The sequence below is a fragment of the Drosophila pseudoobscura genome, chromosome 2 (genome assembly GCF_009870125.1).
Source record: "Drosophila pseudoobscura strain MV-25-SWS-2005 chromosome 2, UCI_Dpse_MV25, whole genome shotgun sequence".
NCBI classification, from domain to species: domain Eukaryota; kingdom Metazoa; phylum Arthropoda; class Insecta; order Diptera; family Drosophilidae; genus Drosophila; species Drosophila pseudoobscura.
In genome coordinates, this window is record NC_046679.1 from 17,602,959 (window position 1) to 17,620,826 (window position 17,868).

The 17,868-nt window shown below is 44.7% G+C and overlaps 1 protein-coding gene across 1 annotated transcript in view; it reads right to left on the reverse strand.

Annotated features, from left to right (window-relative positions):
• Positions 1–17,868, reverse strand: part of 5-HT2B (5-hydroxytryptamine receptor 2B) — a 47,219-nt gene that overhangs the window by 16,020 nt on the left and 13,331 nt on the right. The window contains exon 2 of the mRNA XM_033385943.1: positions 14,096–14,892. Coding sequence (XP_033241834.1) covers positions 14,096–14,501 — 406 coding nt within the window. The 5' untranslated portion in view covers positions 14,502–14,892. The remainder of the gene's footprint in view (positions 1–14,095; positions 14,893–17,868) is intronic.

The window sequence follows — 17,868 nt, forward strand, 5'->3', positions numbered from 1 at the left end:
GTGGACGCAAAAAGGGATTTAGGTTTTGTGTGAGTTGTACTTTATTCGTGGGCTGGCGTGAATAATGAATTAATGTGGCATGGAATTCATACCATAGCTGAAAGAGATTTATGAATTTATTTACCTATTATTCATTTATGAGTAAGTGAGAGGTGCACTTTGATTCAAGATTCTTATGAATTTTTCAGTCTTTAAGTCGTTAGGTGCAATTTTGATAGAACCCTAAGTCTATCAAATGCTTTCACAGTCAATAGAACTTAAAAATCTATAATTTCCGTATAGAATTTGAAATTTTACATAAAGTAACTGTGATTTCTTTAAAAGTTGCACTGTTGTTTGGAAAAGAAATTCCCTTCTATACCTTTTTACTTTAGACATAGCAGTACCACCTGAATCCGATCCCTTTAACTGCTTTTTCATGAGCTAAAAATGCTGGCCCCAGATAAAGACCACAAAGCAAAGTACGAGCATATGGCGGCTAGGCAAGGTCTGTTGGCACTGCCAGAGCGTGGAAGTTATTAACATGCATATGATAGACACTTCCGCACAACTTGCCGAGCAGCCGGAAGAGGAGCCGAGGCGGGCCAAGAAACTCAAAGAGGAACATGTGGCGACTACGTGCAGTCCAACGCCAACACACTCGAGCCATACGTGATAGTTGTGGCCTAGACCGAAAAATAGGAAAGTGCGGTGAGTGAGAGGGGCCTGTGTTCTGGCTGTTGTTAACTTGCTCCATCCTGCTGACGGGTTCATCATCTCCATGATGAGTAAACTGAATAGAGTCAATAGCCGCAAGGCGAAGATCTGCCAGCCATGCATAAAGTAAACTATTTAATGGGCTTTCGATTTCTATCGTTGCGCCATAAACGCGTTTGCCTCCCACATCCCCCCGACTCGGGACGAGGAGCTTGAACGGAAATCGAAAGCAGCTCGTCGGGGCTGGCACAGGAGGGGGGCTGGGGGGCTGGGCAGCTGGATGGCTGGGTCGATTAGGGGTTGCTGCTTTCTTATCATCCTCTTCGAAACCATTTTCCTTACGCAATTTGCCTCGACAGGAGGCATCTTCATTTTCAGTTTTCACACTGCCTCTTGTCGCCTCCTCTGACTTTTGATTCCGTTTCAAGTTCTCAGTATTCGTATTCACAAAGATTAATCCACACAAGATTCTGAAGTGGGCACCGACAGCGACAGCGACAGCTGGTCTGGTAATAATGCAAATGGCTTTGGCTTCCGTGTGACCCACAAGCAGATCCTTATTCGTAGCCAGGTGCTTTGGCTCTGTTATGGCTCTGACCTTAACTTTTCCTTTGTGGAACGTTTTTGTAGTGTCGCTGACACTTCTATATTTAGTGTCACACCGAAGCACATTTTCCCCGATTTTCACCGATTTTCTTTTGATGTCGGTCAGTGCGAACGAAACCAATCAAAGGCAAAGGCAAAAGGAAATTAAATGAATGAGAAAGCAGCGGAAAATGAGTGCATTGCAGACATTGCTATTTCGTTCACCTCAGCCTCAGTCCAAGAGATTTATTGGGCTCATTTGCATTTGAAAAAGGTTTCCGCTCCAGTGTGTGTGCGTAAATATTACCTTCTATGGATATCAAATCTACTTATGCAGTCTGGATTGAAAGCGATTGATAGAAATCTCTGTTCATTCACGATAAACAGTCGAGTCGCTGCAATTTAATTTAAATATTTTTGCAAGGGCTTCCGAATAAATGGAAACTGAATGAGGAAACCTCAGACAACAGGCTGGAGCCAACTCTGTTCAATAAGATGCCATAATAAGATGTGATAATATTTGCAAAATTTTGCATTCCAATGATTCTGAGCCAGCGGTACTTCCGGATGTAAATCTACCATGAGAAATCTTTGAGATCTTAAAGGATTGGCGGACACTCACTCACTCACTCAAATTATATCTTCGTGGCATTCGTGTTCACTCTATTCATTTTGCGCATTGTTCATTCGAATAGCGGTGTATTTCCATTCATGCAGACCTCTGGTAAGTGCTGCCAAAAACGTGGTAATCAGCCATGCTCCGGTTTTCGCAGTTTTTTGCTGTCGATAGTCGTCAGGCGTCATGCGGCAGCGCTCCTCGGTCCTTTGGGCGTGAGAGGAGCAGCATTTCTGCCGGGGATCCGTGTCTAACAGGCTTCTGCTTGGTGTCTCATGGGTCGCTTGATGGAGCAGTCCTTGCATTGCAATGCAACAATTGCATTTCAACGTCCCTATATATACATATTATGTCTCATATATGCTGAGTTAATTGCTATCATCTACCTTTTATCAGTAATACAATGGAGTAAACAATTTAATTGAATGTTCTCCAGCTTTGAAGGAAGTATCCTATGCGTATCATCTCACAGCATTGATATTTTCTCATCTCATTGGTGTCGCTCCATCGGAAACTTTGTCCCTTTGCCCCATATCAAGATTCACCGACTTTTTATCCATATACCCAAAATTATTCGTAGCTCGGCAGAGCCACGATTTGTGTCGTTCTGACTAAGCAAACCTTCGGCACTTCGTTCAGCTTCGCGCAGAGCCCGCGCCATTGACAGCTGTCGGCTTAGCAGGGAAGAAACAGTAACCACCAGTAAGGCACCAACAAATTCTCATACTATATACATACGTACACATATGTATGTATGTATGTAAGTGGAGTGGTCTATGTGTCTCCTATATCCTTTGTCCTTGTCTGAGTCCCAAAGCAAATATGTATAAACTCTTGTTTGAGCAAAAATCGCCTGGTACTTGGACGAGCTCTAGCAGATAGAGCAGCGGACACGAAATTCAATTAAATTTCCGACAAGTTTTATGTAAACACATTTTTTATTTTAATAGATTCCCCGCATTGAATATTTAATATGTATTTTTTGCCTTGGCCCACACAAATCGGCAAACAGTTGCCATTCCTCGTCAGATCAGACCCGCAGGGTCGACGGCAAATGCTCACAGAAAATCCCCAACAGACCCAGAGGTGCCCCACCGCCTCGGGGTTCCCCTTTATTTTTACACTTCAGCAAATTTGAGGACCATAGTCACAGAAAAAAAAGGGAAATAGAGGCAAATGGAGATGGAGAGAAATAACACAAACTTGCATAAAAGGAAAGCAGAGCAGATAGAATTTTTTAATGCTCTTTATGAGCTGATTTTGAGGGTAACTTTTTTTATTGGATTTGGTATAAAGCGTTCAAAAACAACAGACTTCTTATAAGTATTGCTAAGTACTATTGAAAAACATAATACTTTTTGAATCAATAATTTCAATAAGTGCACCATCAAGTGGCACAAAGAACCGAGGGGCACCTCAGTATGACTGCATCCATGCAGAAAATATAGAAGTTAGAATAATGATTAGTATTTATTTGTACAATAAGTGATACGGAAAACCGATTTATGTACTTGTGTATATGTATCTTTTTGGACCACAGCGATTTCTTAGAGTATCTGTGTTCGGTTGGTTCTCATAGGGGTCTACTTCAGGCCTACTTCATTTTTTATTAACACTGTTATAATTGTTGTGGCTCTTGCTGTCTCCTCAATTGCTATTGGTCTCACTCCTCGTCCCGTTTTTGCCCTTGCCCTTTCAACTAAAACCCCTATCGTGCAGTGGGCACTGGGTCACCACCCACATATATCCACCGGCCCTATTTTTGTATGTTTACACAGCTTTATTTTTGTATTGTTAACGCCTCGCTGAACCTGAACAGGAGTGCACAGGGCACAGGGAGTGGGCGACGTGTCCCCGCTTCCTTCCTTCCTGCTTTCATTTTTGCCACAACTTTTGCTCCTGCTATTGACAGTGCTCTAATGTGGCAAATAAAGTGGCGACTGCTTCGATTTCCCCTAGCCCACACCCACCCCACCCCATCCACCATTCCACCCATTCAGTATCGTCATTAAGTTGAGCGCTCTATTCTCCGCATTCATTAAACTCCTAACTCTCTCTGGAAGCTTACGTAAATTGCTTTGCTTCCGTTGCGTCATTACACGACGCTTTAACGTTTCATTATACTCATTGTTTGTCTATTACGAGACTTTTCTTATGGTTTCCATCGCTCTCTCTCTATCTCTATCTCTTCGTCTTCGTCTTGTTCTGTTTGTGTTCTGGGCACTGCTCCTGCTGCTGCTGTTATTCTTGGCTCCCGACTGGAGTGTGTTTGCTTCCCGGCAAAAGTTTTCAAATAGATTACAAAGCACTTGTAATACCTTTCTTTTCTGCTGTTGCTGTGCAACGCTAAGTTATTGCAACTTTTCGTAAATAGCTCTTCATGCTCGCAAAACTTATTGATGAGCTCATTTCACCATTTTGCCTGCAGTTTCCCTTACTGTTGCCATCAGTTTCAATTGCCCGAGGCCCGAGGACTTAGGGCTAAACAAATATTGGCGACAGTCACCTGGGTGTAGGTGTAGATCTATACTGTTTATAATACGGTTTACTGAAACTCTGAGAGGCCTAAAAAAGTAAACTTAAACTGCTTCAACTGCTCAAAAGATGAGCTCAATTTGTCGGGGTCGTCAAACTGTTCTCAATCAAATTATGATGAAACTTTGCAAAACAAACTCTAAGAAAAAGGAAAAAAGGAAATGGAAAAGGAAAAGGGAAAAAAAGGGTAAGTGCCGCCCAATCCCATATCACTTTCAAGGTCATTAGCCGTGCAATCAATATGGGGCGACCTGTCACCAGAGAGCCAGATAGCCAGAGAGCCGGCGGCTGCCGGCAGTTTTTGTTATTTAGTGTATTTCCCTACCAATTTGAGCACAAAACCGCAACAGCACGACATTTTACAAACTTTCCTCTTTATGAACATAAAAGGTTTCGCTCGTTTGCCCCAGCATACCCCCGTGCTGGAGGTATTTTGATCGTCCTCCTTGGGCATAATAAAATAAAATTACAAGATGTCGGCGCCGGCAAATTGGGAATGTGAGCAATGCATGGGCCTGACACACATATTTCATCTTTATGGGTTTGTTTTCGGTCGCACACAATCGTGTTTCTGGGACATTTATGAGAGAGAGCAGAGCCTCTCTCGACATTGATAAGTACGAGTATTTCAGATGCAGATGTTGCCATAGTGCCTCAAGCTGAGCATTTCATACAGTTAATCAATTGGGAACATATAAGATAAGGTATATCCCTATATAGCATGGAATATAAACCATTGTAAGTCGTTGTGGGGTCCAAAACTTGACAGATGGTGGTCCAGTTTGTATGAATTGTACTTATTTATGAATAGCGCCATATGAAAACAAGGAGAGAACAAAACTCTTCTGTACGGGATGGTACAATTTTTGTTTGGCTTGACTTTTCGACAACTGGGCAACCGCAGCAGAGTCATAATGGGTCCGGACGGAGACGGGACGGGATGGGCCGTAAAGTCAGCCGCAAAATGCTTTTGAGCTATTCTAGAAGCTTTTGCTGCTGCCAAGTGCAACTGGGTCTGGCAGTGCACTGCCAAATTTAATATACTCGTACTTTCGAGCGTCATTTTCATGGCAAGAAAACTTTTCGCATAATTTTCACAATGAGCACACATGCCAAAGACAGCTTCTGTTTGGAGCAGAGATTTGGGGTTGTAGCGGGGGAAAAGCTGAGCCATCTTTTCATTCAAGTTCAGCAACTTTTTGCAACTGTTCTGACTTGACTGTAATAGAATGTCTGAGTCCAAAGGACGCCTTCGGAAATGGTAAAAATAGTCTCGTAACATTTCTCCGCAAAGTAGCAAAAGTTTGCCTCTCAATGTCAATTATATTGAGATTTATGCATAATTTGAATTGGCTCTGCTATCACGCGTCTAGGGCTGGTGCTGGCCTCGCTTCATTTGGCTTCTGACATTATAAATTCAAAGCCAGTATCTAAAAGTACGTAAACATCCCTGGGAATGGCAACATTTGGCTAATCGCTTAGACCTTCGGCTTTACTTACGCAGCGAAAATATTTACATCGCAAAAAAGTTACTAAAATAGATACATTATTCTTAGATACATACATCGATCGATCGACTGTGAGATCGATACAACTCTTGGATTGTGGACTGAAGTCCTATGCCCTCTAAGATTTGATGATTGTACTCATAATATAAAACGAACCATAGTATAGTTACATTCAAAGTACACGTATTAATTTCAATATTTAGCACTGATTGGGCAAGGTTCTCTTTCGACAACGTTGGAATTAGCAGAGCAAATTGCTTCCTTCAGTACACACACATGAAAAATGCTGACCAAAAGATACATATGTATGTTGAATGAAAATCACAGTTAATACATACGGCACTCTAAATGAAGCTCTGCTCTGACCCTGGCAGAGCCATAACCCTGCCAGAATTTCACACATCCAACCTCGTATTGAGGGGGGGAGAGTTGAAATACTTTTATACTTTTATGTTGTTTGTGCAACACTTTTAATGAAAGGCCAAAAATGGGAAAAGTAAAAAATCATCAATGTGTATAACGAGAGAGAGGAGGCTTGAAGGCGTGTGCCAATTAATTTAAATAAAATTTGCAGTGGCTTCTGCTACACTCAAACTGGTTAAGAGCTGAACATAACACTACACTACACCGAAATCAAAAATAATACAAATATACCTGTATACCATGCACTCACGCCCAGAGACGAGATTGTATGACATAAAAATATGTACATAGCTTCTCACAGCCGGATATTTTAACCAAAAACTCATGTATTTTGAGTTCAATCTCAAATCGATAAAAAATTACTTAACGCTCTGTGGAAACCTTTCAAAATTATATAAAACCCCTGCAATATTTAAATAGCTGCCATAGCACCAAGTAGTTTCGTAAAATGTTTTACAAATATTTTCCCACTGGAGACTAAGAACAAAATAAAAAAAAAGTCGGTGTCCTGCGCTGGACGGCCAGGACCGTTTCTAAGTGACAGGATATTAAATGATAGCCAGCGACAACCGCCGCAGCGCGTCGGCAGGAACGAAGACAGCAATAAAGCGCTGAAGAAAATGTACGGGGAGTACAATTTTGCTGTAGGGAAGGAAGCAAGGCGTATCAAAACAGATGCAAATCATCTGTTGGGAGGAGTTGCCGGGACTTGGCAGAGAGGTAGCTTGGCAATTTAACGCCACTAATCGAGTGACATGATGGCAATAATTCCAATTTGGGGCACGTCACGTCGTGTGGCGGTCGCGCCCGTTAAATATGTATAAGCGAGCGCTGCGCTTCTGTCTGCGGCATTATACGAGTATGTATACGAGTCGAGGAGGCTAAGGCTAAGCAGCCCAGACGTGCCTGGCATGTTGTTCGAGTCTAATGTTATAATTTATGGTTGCTTTGCTGTCTATAATTATTTATAACTCACGTGCCAAACAGTTGGAGTGCCGGTGGCAATGGGGCAATGGTGGTATTCTTGGGCCACATTACGCATACGCCGCGGTGTCAAAGGGCAAGAACGTGCAGCAGTCTTAGAGGCATGTCTAAAGGACTCTTGCAAGGTCGCCCCGCTTGTTGACAGTCAACCTGAAGTAGGAGGACAGCTGCGAGCTTGCCAAGCAAATGCGTCGCTTATTGTCGCCCGACACTCGACCCACCCGAAGCCCGCTTCTCCCACCCGTGCAGAACGTAGAAAACGAGATACAAATGAGATATGATGTTTCATTTGAATTTGTCCAGCGTGGGCGTGGGCGTGGGCGTGGGCATGGGCGCCGACCAAAAATGAAACATGACCACAGTAGTTGCTGCTGGACTTTTTGGAAGCCAGAGTCTGACCAAAAGTTGCTTGGAGCCACGGCTCGTTTATCAAATCCCGAAAAGATGGGAGTTGCGGACTCGCTGTCACTGTCAAAGCCTGATAAATGGAGTGAACCATGATGAGTCAGTCGGTGTCTGGCTGTGCGAAATATTTGCATTGATTTTGAGTTTTGCGGAGAATGAAAATTGCAGCATTACGTCTGCATAACCACATAAATACTTTTTTAGACAGAACGTGGCATTCAAAATCTTTTTCCAGCTGACAGCCGCAAAGGGTCTCTGGGACGCCATTGCAGTGCTTCGCCACCACTGGGGCATTAAAAGGAAAGAAAGAAAAGCCACTGCAGAGGCTTTCGCCTTGGTACGCTCTTTCACACTCTGCAATGTCAGCGAAGCGGGCACATAAATTACATGCCACTTACTTTGCGCTTTGCCCGACGCACGGCAAATGAACTTGCGGCCACTTAAGGCGAGAGAGCGGCAATACACGTACAATGGGAAAGCCAGGTCCAGGCCCTTGCCAGGCCCGAATTAAATATTGAATTGGCAATCGCCAGCAAGAAGAGTGACGACTATAAAAAATGCATTTCTTAATCCATTAGCACTGCCAGTTAAGTAAAAATAATAAAAATAGCTCCTTTCCGCTACAGGCGGCAGAAGACTCGGGGCGGTGTCCTTGCAGCACTCAGACGGGCGCATGCAAACAATCGATGAATGAGAAATTACAGTCCTTCTCAAGCTCGCACTTGCAGAGCGACAGACAGACAACAGCAATCTGTCTGTCAGACCATTTACAAAAGTGCATTCCCAACTTCCGCCTGTGCCTTAACCAATGCCTCATTGGATGCTCTACATATGGATATGGAGTGGGTACTGAAATGGTCGCACACGTAAGCGTATACAAGTATGGTATCCAAAAAAAAAACGTTGGTTATACCTTTATTATCACCTTAATACAAAGAAGTGAATAATTTCACTCCATATAAATTAGTATTAGAATTAGCATTTCGACAAAAGATTCCTATCTTTAAAGTAATGCACAGAATCAGAGATTTTCGTAAAGAACAGAGTAACTATGATTCGTTGCCATTCAAGCAGCCTGAGTGTGTCCGTGTTTCCGTAAGTCAGTCTTTCGGCTAGTCAGTTGTTTGTGGCCCGGGGCTGGCCTGTTTGCTCTGTAACTGGCGGTGGCCCAGGCCCAATGCGAGTCTCGAGGCGACTGCCACAAGGGCAAATACATGTATCTTGAGCATATGTCTGTTTCCATCACACGCCCGTGTCCGTGCCCGTGTCCGTGTCCGGGTCTGTGTCCGGGGCCGTGCCAAGCCTCAATTGTTTTGGCATTGACTGTCAAGGCAATCCAGTGAGAATCTCGGTCTTGGTCTTGGTCTTGGTCTCGGTTTCGTGCTTGAGCTGCATTTCCACCTAGTTCTATGTAGTTCCAGGAGATCCGACTGCCTTGACTTGTCTCGATATATTTTCTGTGTTTACCCTCTTCTCTGCACTTTCCGTGCACGCCTTTGTCAGTTAACACCCATACCCCTCCGACTCTTTGTACACCATTCTCTGTGCCTCTAGTGTTTGCTTCTTTTAGGGTTATACTCCTTGGCATTGTCGCTGTCGTTTGTTGCCCCCAAAACCTATTTGCAATTTAGACTTGTTATCGATTCAAGACAAATATTATTAGAGTAATGGCTTTTTCAATTTCTTTCAGTTTTGCTTTTGCTTGGGTCGTTGTGGCTGTCGCTGTCGCTGTTTCTTGTTCAATTAATCATGTAAAGTGCAATTTAGCTTCTGGCAGTAACAATAGAAAGTTCAATGCATGCACCATTCCAGTGCGTTGCTATTTGATGGGCAGATATGGTATGGGTAAGACGTTTCGTAAAGCATATTTTGATACTCTGGATATTAAGTCTATCTAGCTTTGTCGAAGGGGATCTTCATATATCCAAAAAGCTCGTGGCGCGGGATCTAGTAGTCTATACAAACTAGAGGAACCAAATTTGGAATGGACTGACCAGAGTTTACCATTCCGGCAGACGGGATTCGGTCGAGAAATAATGGAACGCAGTCCGCGGCAAAGCAAAACTATTTTTAATAAATAAAAGCCGCTGTGCCCCATGGCAATATATCCATCCGCTGTGTGTGGAAACTACGAGTACTTACTACATTAAACTAAAACAAAACCATAGTATTACCAACCACGTGTGGTGACCCCGAAGGCAGTTTTTGTGGTTCGGTTAGAGTAAACGTTAGCCTACCCCCAGGAACTTGCTGGGAAAATATTTGAACGTAGTAGAGTCAGGACCCGTTTTACAGTTTTACAGTTTTACTTTATGGGCCGACAATGGTGGGTCTCCGAGTAGACAAGGGCAGGTTTAGTGCCGTGCCCTAATGAGCTATAGAAATTTTGTATCCTCTTGGATAGCAATACGTATATAATCAATTTTCGTGCTCAATCTTTCTCTGGGGATTTACATACACGTATGCCGACGCGTGAGGCCCCATAAAATTTCCCGAGTCTTTAACATTTAACTCCAACCCCTTTTCTTCACCCAGTGGGGTATCCTCGCCGGATACCACAAGGCTGCATTTACGTTCGCCATAAAGTGGTGTACTTTTGCGCGCAGCAACTACGGAAATAGTAAACGCACGGAATGAAAAATTTAATGTTTCCACAACCCGTGCAGTCAATTCCCTCCTACGATTCTCCCCCTTTCTGTAACCCACCAAAAGACTTCCGCTTGATTTACAGCTACATTTGTAAGTAGACACAAAACACTTAACAGCTAAAAAGGACTTTGCATAAGTAATGAGCGGAGGCGAACGTCTTCTCCCCCCTCTGGCCGTCCGCCTCTGCATATGGGTGAGACTGGGTGAAGATCCCTCGCGAAGGCCGCCTACCGGAAGGCGGAAGGAGGAACCGAAACTAAAGCTAGAACTGAAGCGTTGTCAGCGCTGTTCAGCAGAGCGAGAGATCCCCTGACTTTTCACACAAAGCTGCACACACACGGCCGAGTTTGGGGCTCGGGGCCAGCCCTTGGATAATGGAACAAGGGTCGTGCAGAGAGTTGCACGAGAAGAGACCTCTCCGTGACAACTTGATTGATGGGTGGGTGTCAAACAGCTGCTCCTACACTGTCCTGCCCTGTCCTGTCCTGCCCTGCCTCTCAGTCCCCGCTGACTCTTAGCTCTGGCTGACCGCAAAAACAAAAACAAAAACACAACAAAAAACACATTTCGCTCTGATTGCCAAAAGGGTTCTTTGGCCACGCCCCAGTTCACCTACGTCATACTCGATAACGGTGCTTTAAACATAAAAACAGGCCCGACTTCATTACGCTCCCCTCCTCTATCCCCTCGATTTGTGAATTGGGGTACGTAGGCGGCAGAGGAAACACTGCCTTCCTGCGGGAGCTGACCAAAAATTAATTGGCTGCTCTGAGCCAGAGGACAGCTGCCATTTTGTGCCTGCCATTTGCTATGCGTAGACATGTCAATTCCCCGCCCCGCCCCGCCCAGCCCCTCCATTGCCCCTGCTGCTCCTGCTCCCGATCTCCTTCTGTGCTTCCAGGTGGCTTAAAGATTTATGATAAAGCCAACTAGTGGGTGGAGACAGCACGCCCGCCGAAGCGGGGACTGGCGAGGGGAAAAGTTTATCCAACTTTGGCTTTAACTTCGGCATCGGCTCATTGCGGCTCGTTTATCTATGAAATGAATGAATCTGATTTCCAACCACCCGGGCGAAATGACAAACGAGGCCTTCCGGGTTTTCTTTTCAACTAGACTTCGCCATATTATTTTGGGAATTCCCGAAGAAACAAACCAATCTGAGAAAACAATTCCACTATTTTCTATTGTCAGCAGTGCGGAAATCTTTGAAAGAGAATTGCCAGATGCTATTTCCAGGGAAACACTTTGTAGTAACGGAACGGAATCGCCTTGCCGGAGCCGGAGCTGGAGCTGGAGCTGGAGCTGCCGGAGCTGCCACCCACTGTACCGTTGTGCGTGTCGCAGCTTATACTCTAGCTTAAGCGCTTAAAATGCTTTTTGACAACAGCAACAGCAACAAAGCAAAAGAGGGACTGTGGCAGTGGCAGAGGCAGTGGCAATGCCAGTGGCAGAGGCAGTCGCAGTGGCAGTGGCAGAGCACTAGGAGCCGCAGCTACAGTAGAATGATAAATTTCCTCTTCGTTCCACATTCCCAATGTGGGGGAGGCTCATATTTTCGGGCGAGCCACGCACTTTCTGGCATCCCCCCCATCTGTCCATCCGTCCATTTTGAGTACAGTTCCGCGCTTCCGCTCTAAAATATCTTTTTTTCTCTCTTTTTCTCATTCTCTTGTAAATCGCAGCTTCGCCAATTTGCGCTCAATTAATTTTGATGTTTCTTTCTCTGGTTTTTGGGGGCTCTTCCTTTTTTATTTATTATTTGCGGCTCTCCTCTTATTTATCATTTGCCGCGCCGTGTATAATTTATTAAGTAGCAAACATTTTGCGAGCTTTTCGCCTCTGCTTAAACATTCACAGCCATTCGCCGGACGGACAAGTACGAGTATTCTGAGCCGTAATTCAATTTGCTGCCTTTTTTCTCTTTTATGGGCGCCTGCCACACAGTTTGATGGATGTGCATTAATTGCGTTTGCAGATACTAATTAACTGGCATTTCATGCAGATTTTTAAATGAAATTAATTATGTTGTAATTATGTTGTAATTTCTTTATCATAATTCACGCGTTTTCAGCGCGTCCGCAATCAGGCAAAAAGTGCCCTGTTCGAGAGAGCACTCTGTCCACAGAGCGTATTAATTGAGTTTGCCATGTGGTCAGACATGGACATGTGGCTGCATGTTTAATGGCTCGAGTCAGATGGCAAAGGTGTCGATAACTGGAGTCGAAAATTGGAGGCAGCCATCTACCTCCACTCTTTGCTGGTAGAGAAGCCGAAGGAGCTGGAGCTCTCAAAATAGGTTTTATTTTTAGCTCCAGACCTGCACAGAAAGACCTTCCAGAAAGGAACGACTTATCGTCTTTCACGTTTTCATTATCAGTTTATGCAGTACGAGTCTTCTATCCATATCCAGCCGCCTTCAGCCAGATTTCACATCCCGACTGGCAGACTATTGCCGTTTCCCTGTGAGTTCCAAGTCTTTGGCATCTAATGCCTCCTGCTCGCATGTGCGACAGTTTCTCCTAGCCTGGCTGTGCTGTCTCTCAAAAAACTCTTGACAACATTCAAATCCTACTTTCGTTTTTCGACTCTTGCTTTTAGGATGCGCACGTAGCTGCCATGGCCGGGCATGTGCCTGTTGCCGGAAATATTTTTCACACTTGATATAACAGGCAGCCATTTGCTTGCACTGCAGCCTCCGGGCCTTCCCCTTCTGCATTGCTCGCCATACCAGGCCCCAGTCCCACGACAAGTATACGCCCCAGGTGTCAACGTTTTGGGTATCTGTGAGTGTGCCATGTGTCTGTTTCTGTTTGTAATGGCTCCCAAGGCGCACAAGCAAAACTGTCATCATCGGTCCTGCAAATTCCACGGAAAGGGAAAGGGGGAGAGGGCAGAGCAGAATCCGAACAAAACGCGGCTGGATCCCTGGCAGAGCCCGCGCTCGTTTGACGTGACTAATGCAATTTTTATGCTGCACTTGCTCCATGGCTTTCCAAAGAAAAACACGCTTCCGTTCGGCAACGTCTTGTCATTGTTTCCGGTCCTGTGTCTGGCAGCATCTCGCCAGACCCGGACTACAAAGGCAGCGCGCTTATTAAATTGCGTGACTGTATTGAACCTTCGCCCTTTCTACACCACTGTTCCATAGTTTCTCTGATCAAAGCTCCTTCGAGATAATCCAATCGACGGCTCCTGCCACAGCATCAACAACAGCTTCATTAAATGCGTCCAGTGCTCAGGTTACCGACAACGGGTTATCCTCGTTCTGATTACCAGCCAGCGTTTTTTTCTAGCTCACAGATTTTCCAGCTCAGATATTCCTGATCACATTTGGTCAGGGCAGAATAATTGTCAAACTCCTTACACATAAAACGTCGTTGGTAGTTTTTTAGTTGGTAAATCAGAGCATTGCTTTTCTAGAAAATTATATATCTACACTCTTAAGATGATCTCCAAACTTCAGCACAATCAACGAACTAATTTGTCTAATTTATCCTTACAATCTTTGAATAGAATAATTTAACGTTTCATATTGATCAGCTTTAGCTTCAATGAGAAAAATGAGGAAAATACAATTTTAGTGAAGAAAACAAAGAAACCTAAATGTTTAATTTCTTAGCTAGGATTATCACCGCTGGTTTTAGTGCTGATTTATCCCTGATCACTCATCAATGATGAGTGGCAAGGCACTTACCTTTCACCAGGGTCAGAATGCCCAGCGGCATCACCAGCATAGCGACCATCAGATCCGTGATGGCCAACGACATTAAAAAGTAGTTTGTCACATTCTGCAGACGCCGCTCCCAGGCGATGGCCAGGCAGACCAGAATGTTGCCGGCAGCTGTGCCCAGGACCAGCACGAGGGCGAGGAGGGCCCAGTAGTTGTTGGCGTCGAACGGGGATTCATCAATGGGCTTTGGCTCTCCGGTGGAATTGCTGGCATTCCACCGCTGCTGATTGGGCTGCTGGCTGAGGTTCCTCCCGTCCTCCCAGAGCAGCAGGTTCTGCAGCTGCTCCACACTGGTCTCCGCACTGCTCCATCCACCGTCGCCGCCGCTGTCGTTGTAGGAACCCAGCGAGGCATACACATCCTCCTCCATGGTCTCAGCCCAACGCGGGTTATTAGTCCTTTTGTGTACTCTACTCTGATTGCGGGTCTAGCTGCTGCCGTTGTTGTCGTCGGCAATGCCGCATGCTAATTAGCCCACGCATACGAGTATGCAACCAAAATGAGAAAAAAAACGTTCACGCGCCAATTCGAATTGCAAATGTAAAATGGCGGAAACGACAGCACCGGAAATAGGTACCAGGTACCAGGTACCAGGTGCGGGCCAACGACAAATAGCTCGAAGAACTGGAGTCGACTGTGCTCCTGGCTGGCTCCTGGCTGGGGGCTTAGGGATCCCCAACCACAACGTCTACAGCAGCATGAGCAACCAAACGGATATTGGTCGCAAACATTTTATGCCACGAAATTGCCGGAAGTTTGTGCTGTAGGGGAGAAACAGAGAGAATGAACGAACAAATTAAAGAAAACTATTTCAATTGGCAATTTTCATAGAAAGTTAAGTTTGAATGGTAAATATTGTGGGACTGAAGAAGGCCTGGTGAAGTTTGGGTATCGTTTTTTGAACGCTATATATATATATCTATTGTTATCGCTTTTTGATACCCGAAGATCGCCGCAGAACACCATATACATAAGTTGTACATATATACATATATGTATATGAATAATAATTAAGTGACGGCCATAAATTATCAGAGACCCCATCCACTCGGGTTTGCCCGACTCACAGGTTTCCATTCAGGCGAATGGATGACATAATTGCATTTGATTTGCAGAACCTAGTCCTGAGGGTGCCCTGGGGGAAGCAGACTTTGAATAATCGGAATCGATATTGATAAGGAACAATAACAAAAATCAAATCAATTCTCCCCAATGCGATGTCACAAACATTGATAATTAATTGAGACATATTTCACGCCGGGACTCGGAACTCGGCAGTCAGATACAAGCACCAGCAGAATTAAAGTGCCAGGCCAAAGCCAAACCCCGTAACCCGAAACCCGAAACCAGACCACAAAAGTCAGGAAACCGCAGGGAAAGCCACACAAGCATCGGTTGAATATTATACCCCAAAACAGAACTAAATGAAATTCATTTCCAAAACAAAGGAAACACACAATTCACCAGTCGCAAAAGCATAACTGAAGGAGGAAACCGACTGGTTGGGCTATTTACGAAGCCGATATGGTCAGCCAGGCAGTACAGCCAGCCAGCAGAAATAGAAACAGGACCAATACAACCCACAATAACAAGAATCTCAGAAACAATGGCGAAACAACATGCACTCGAGCAACTTTTGGCAAAGGACCTCAACTTGACAACACCTTGTTGACTTTCCGAGTGGTAGCCCTGCCCCCTAGCACCTTGCCCCACCTTGCCCCACTCTGCCTGCCCAGCTGTCTGCACGTTCTGTCAAATGTTCGAGTGTCAATGTTGCTGTTAATTAATTTTCCCGACTGACTGACTGACTGACTGACTGATGCATGCCACTAGATAAGAGGAGCGGAGCCCTACTCAGGGCTGACCCTTACCAAAGTCCAGGCGGTGGCTTGATAAACTGTTTGTTTGCTTGTCCGAGCCGTTGTCGAAGGTGTTGTTGGTCCCTCTGTTACTGCAGCCGGCTAATGACAGCCAAAAGGCCACTTCAGCAGTACTCCTACCTAGTAGTCCCTACCAGCCATGCCCGCTCTCGCTCCCTCTCCCGCTCCCCAGAATGCCAGGTCGAATGCGTGTCGAGTGTATCTGTGCTGTTGAAGTGTTTAAATTTCCAACTGCCACTATTATATGTAGGCGAGGAATATGTTACGTAGCGTTGGCTATTCAGATGTCATTTGTCTCAAAAAAAATAATCAGAGAACACTTGAAGCCCATACAATACCCCAATACTTTCTTTTCAATACTTTTCTGATTCAACTGTGTTGAAACAACATTAGTGGCTGTACTTAAATTTACATTTTACTTGGCTTGAAATATGAGAACCAATTTAAATATTGATTTACATTCTTAAAGGCGCTAAAAATTACACCCAGCTCCTTTCGCTTAGCCTTATGATTACCATATTTTTGAGTTAAGTTGAAAAGGTTCCAACTCCAAGACCAGATACCATTTACCAGGGTACCAAGCCTTCGAATAATTGGTGTAATGCTTGGCCCAGGCTGAAATAGCATGTCAGCACAATACGAACCCGGTAAAGTCAAGCGCAGAGCCCATAATTATTATTTGTCCCTCCTGGCGCAGACCGTTCGGACATGAATTGCACAAAAGCCGTATTCCTATCCGGGGAGGGCGGTGCTTGAGTTATGGCTAGGTAGCCAGGCACCGGCTACCAGGTATCGAATAAAAACCAGCGCGCCATTAGTCATATTAATCCCGGTGGAGTCATTAAGTCGTAAAACTGCGAAAAGTAGCAAAGTGTGAGGCAGCAGCAGGCCGTCAGGGTCCCAAACCCCGGCAAGGTGGGGCAAGAGGGCTTTTCTTTGTCTTCCAACATTGGTCATTGATACGACTGTACGTAAGCTAACTATGTAGGTCAATTTTGGCTGTTTGACGCCCCCGTCAAAGTCAATAAATAAATAAATGAAACAAATTTAAGGTATCCGGTCCGGTACACATAATTTACCAAACGTACTTGAGGCTGGTAAACAAAACAGTTATAGACAAGAAAAGCGCAAAAAAACCCCCACACGGATTCAATATTTCTTAGCACTCTTTCTTGTTTCTCGACTTATCCTATAAAAAGAATAATCTGAAAATATTTAAAAATGTTCTTTGCTGAACACACAAATGGGATCATATCCCATGTACAAACAATATATACATCAATATATATTGATGACCATTAACTTTTAAATTAGCTTAGCTCAAAACTGGAGAATTGCCAAATTGTCCACATGGATCCTGCGTTGAATGAGTAAATCAACAGCACGTATGAACGTAAATGCATTTAGTTGTGTATTTCGATCTTTTTTTATAATTTCCAGATAATCTGTCTGGCATAGTCAATCAAAGATTTCCCTGAGAAATGCCAACGTTAGTTTAGCTTCCGTTACTCGTATTTGTGCTGGTATCCAGCTCAGTGTGGCTGCAAATCAAATATAAATCCCCAATCTGATCAGAATTTCAACTCAACTCAATTTCACTTCGCTCCACTCCAGTCACAGGCCATTTCCACTGTCCTGGGGGATAAGTGCAGCTAATCGCATGCTCATTGCTCATCCGCCGCCTATCCTTCGGCACATTGCTTATCTGCAGCGTAATCTGGCATTTCCACAGAGCCCATCGTTTCGCGTACGTCGCATCACGCATACGCCACGTACGCCAGATCTCCATCTCCCACTCCCCTGCGAACGGATACCTGGCTGCCTGTGGGGCAAACACACAATCTGAGGTACAGCAAA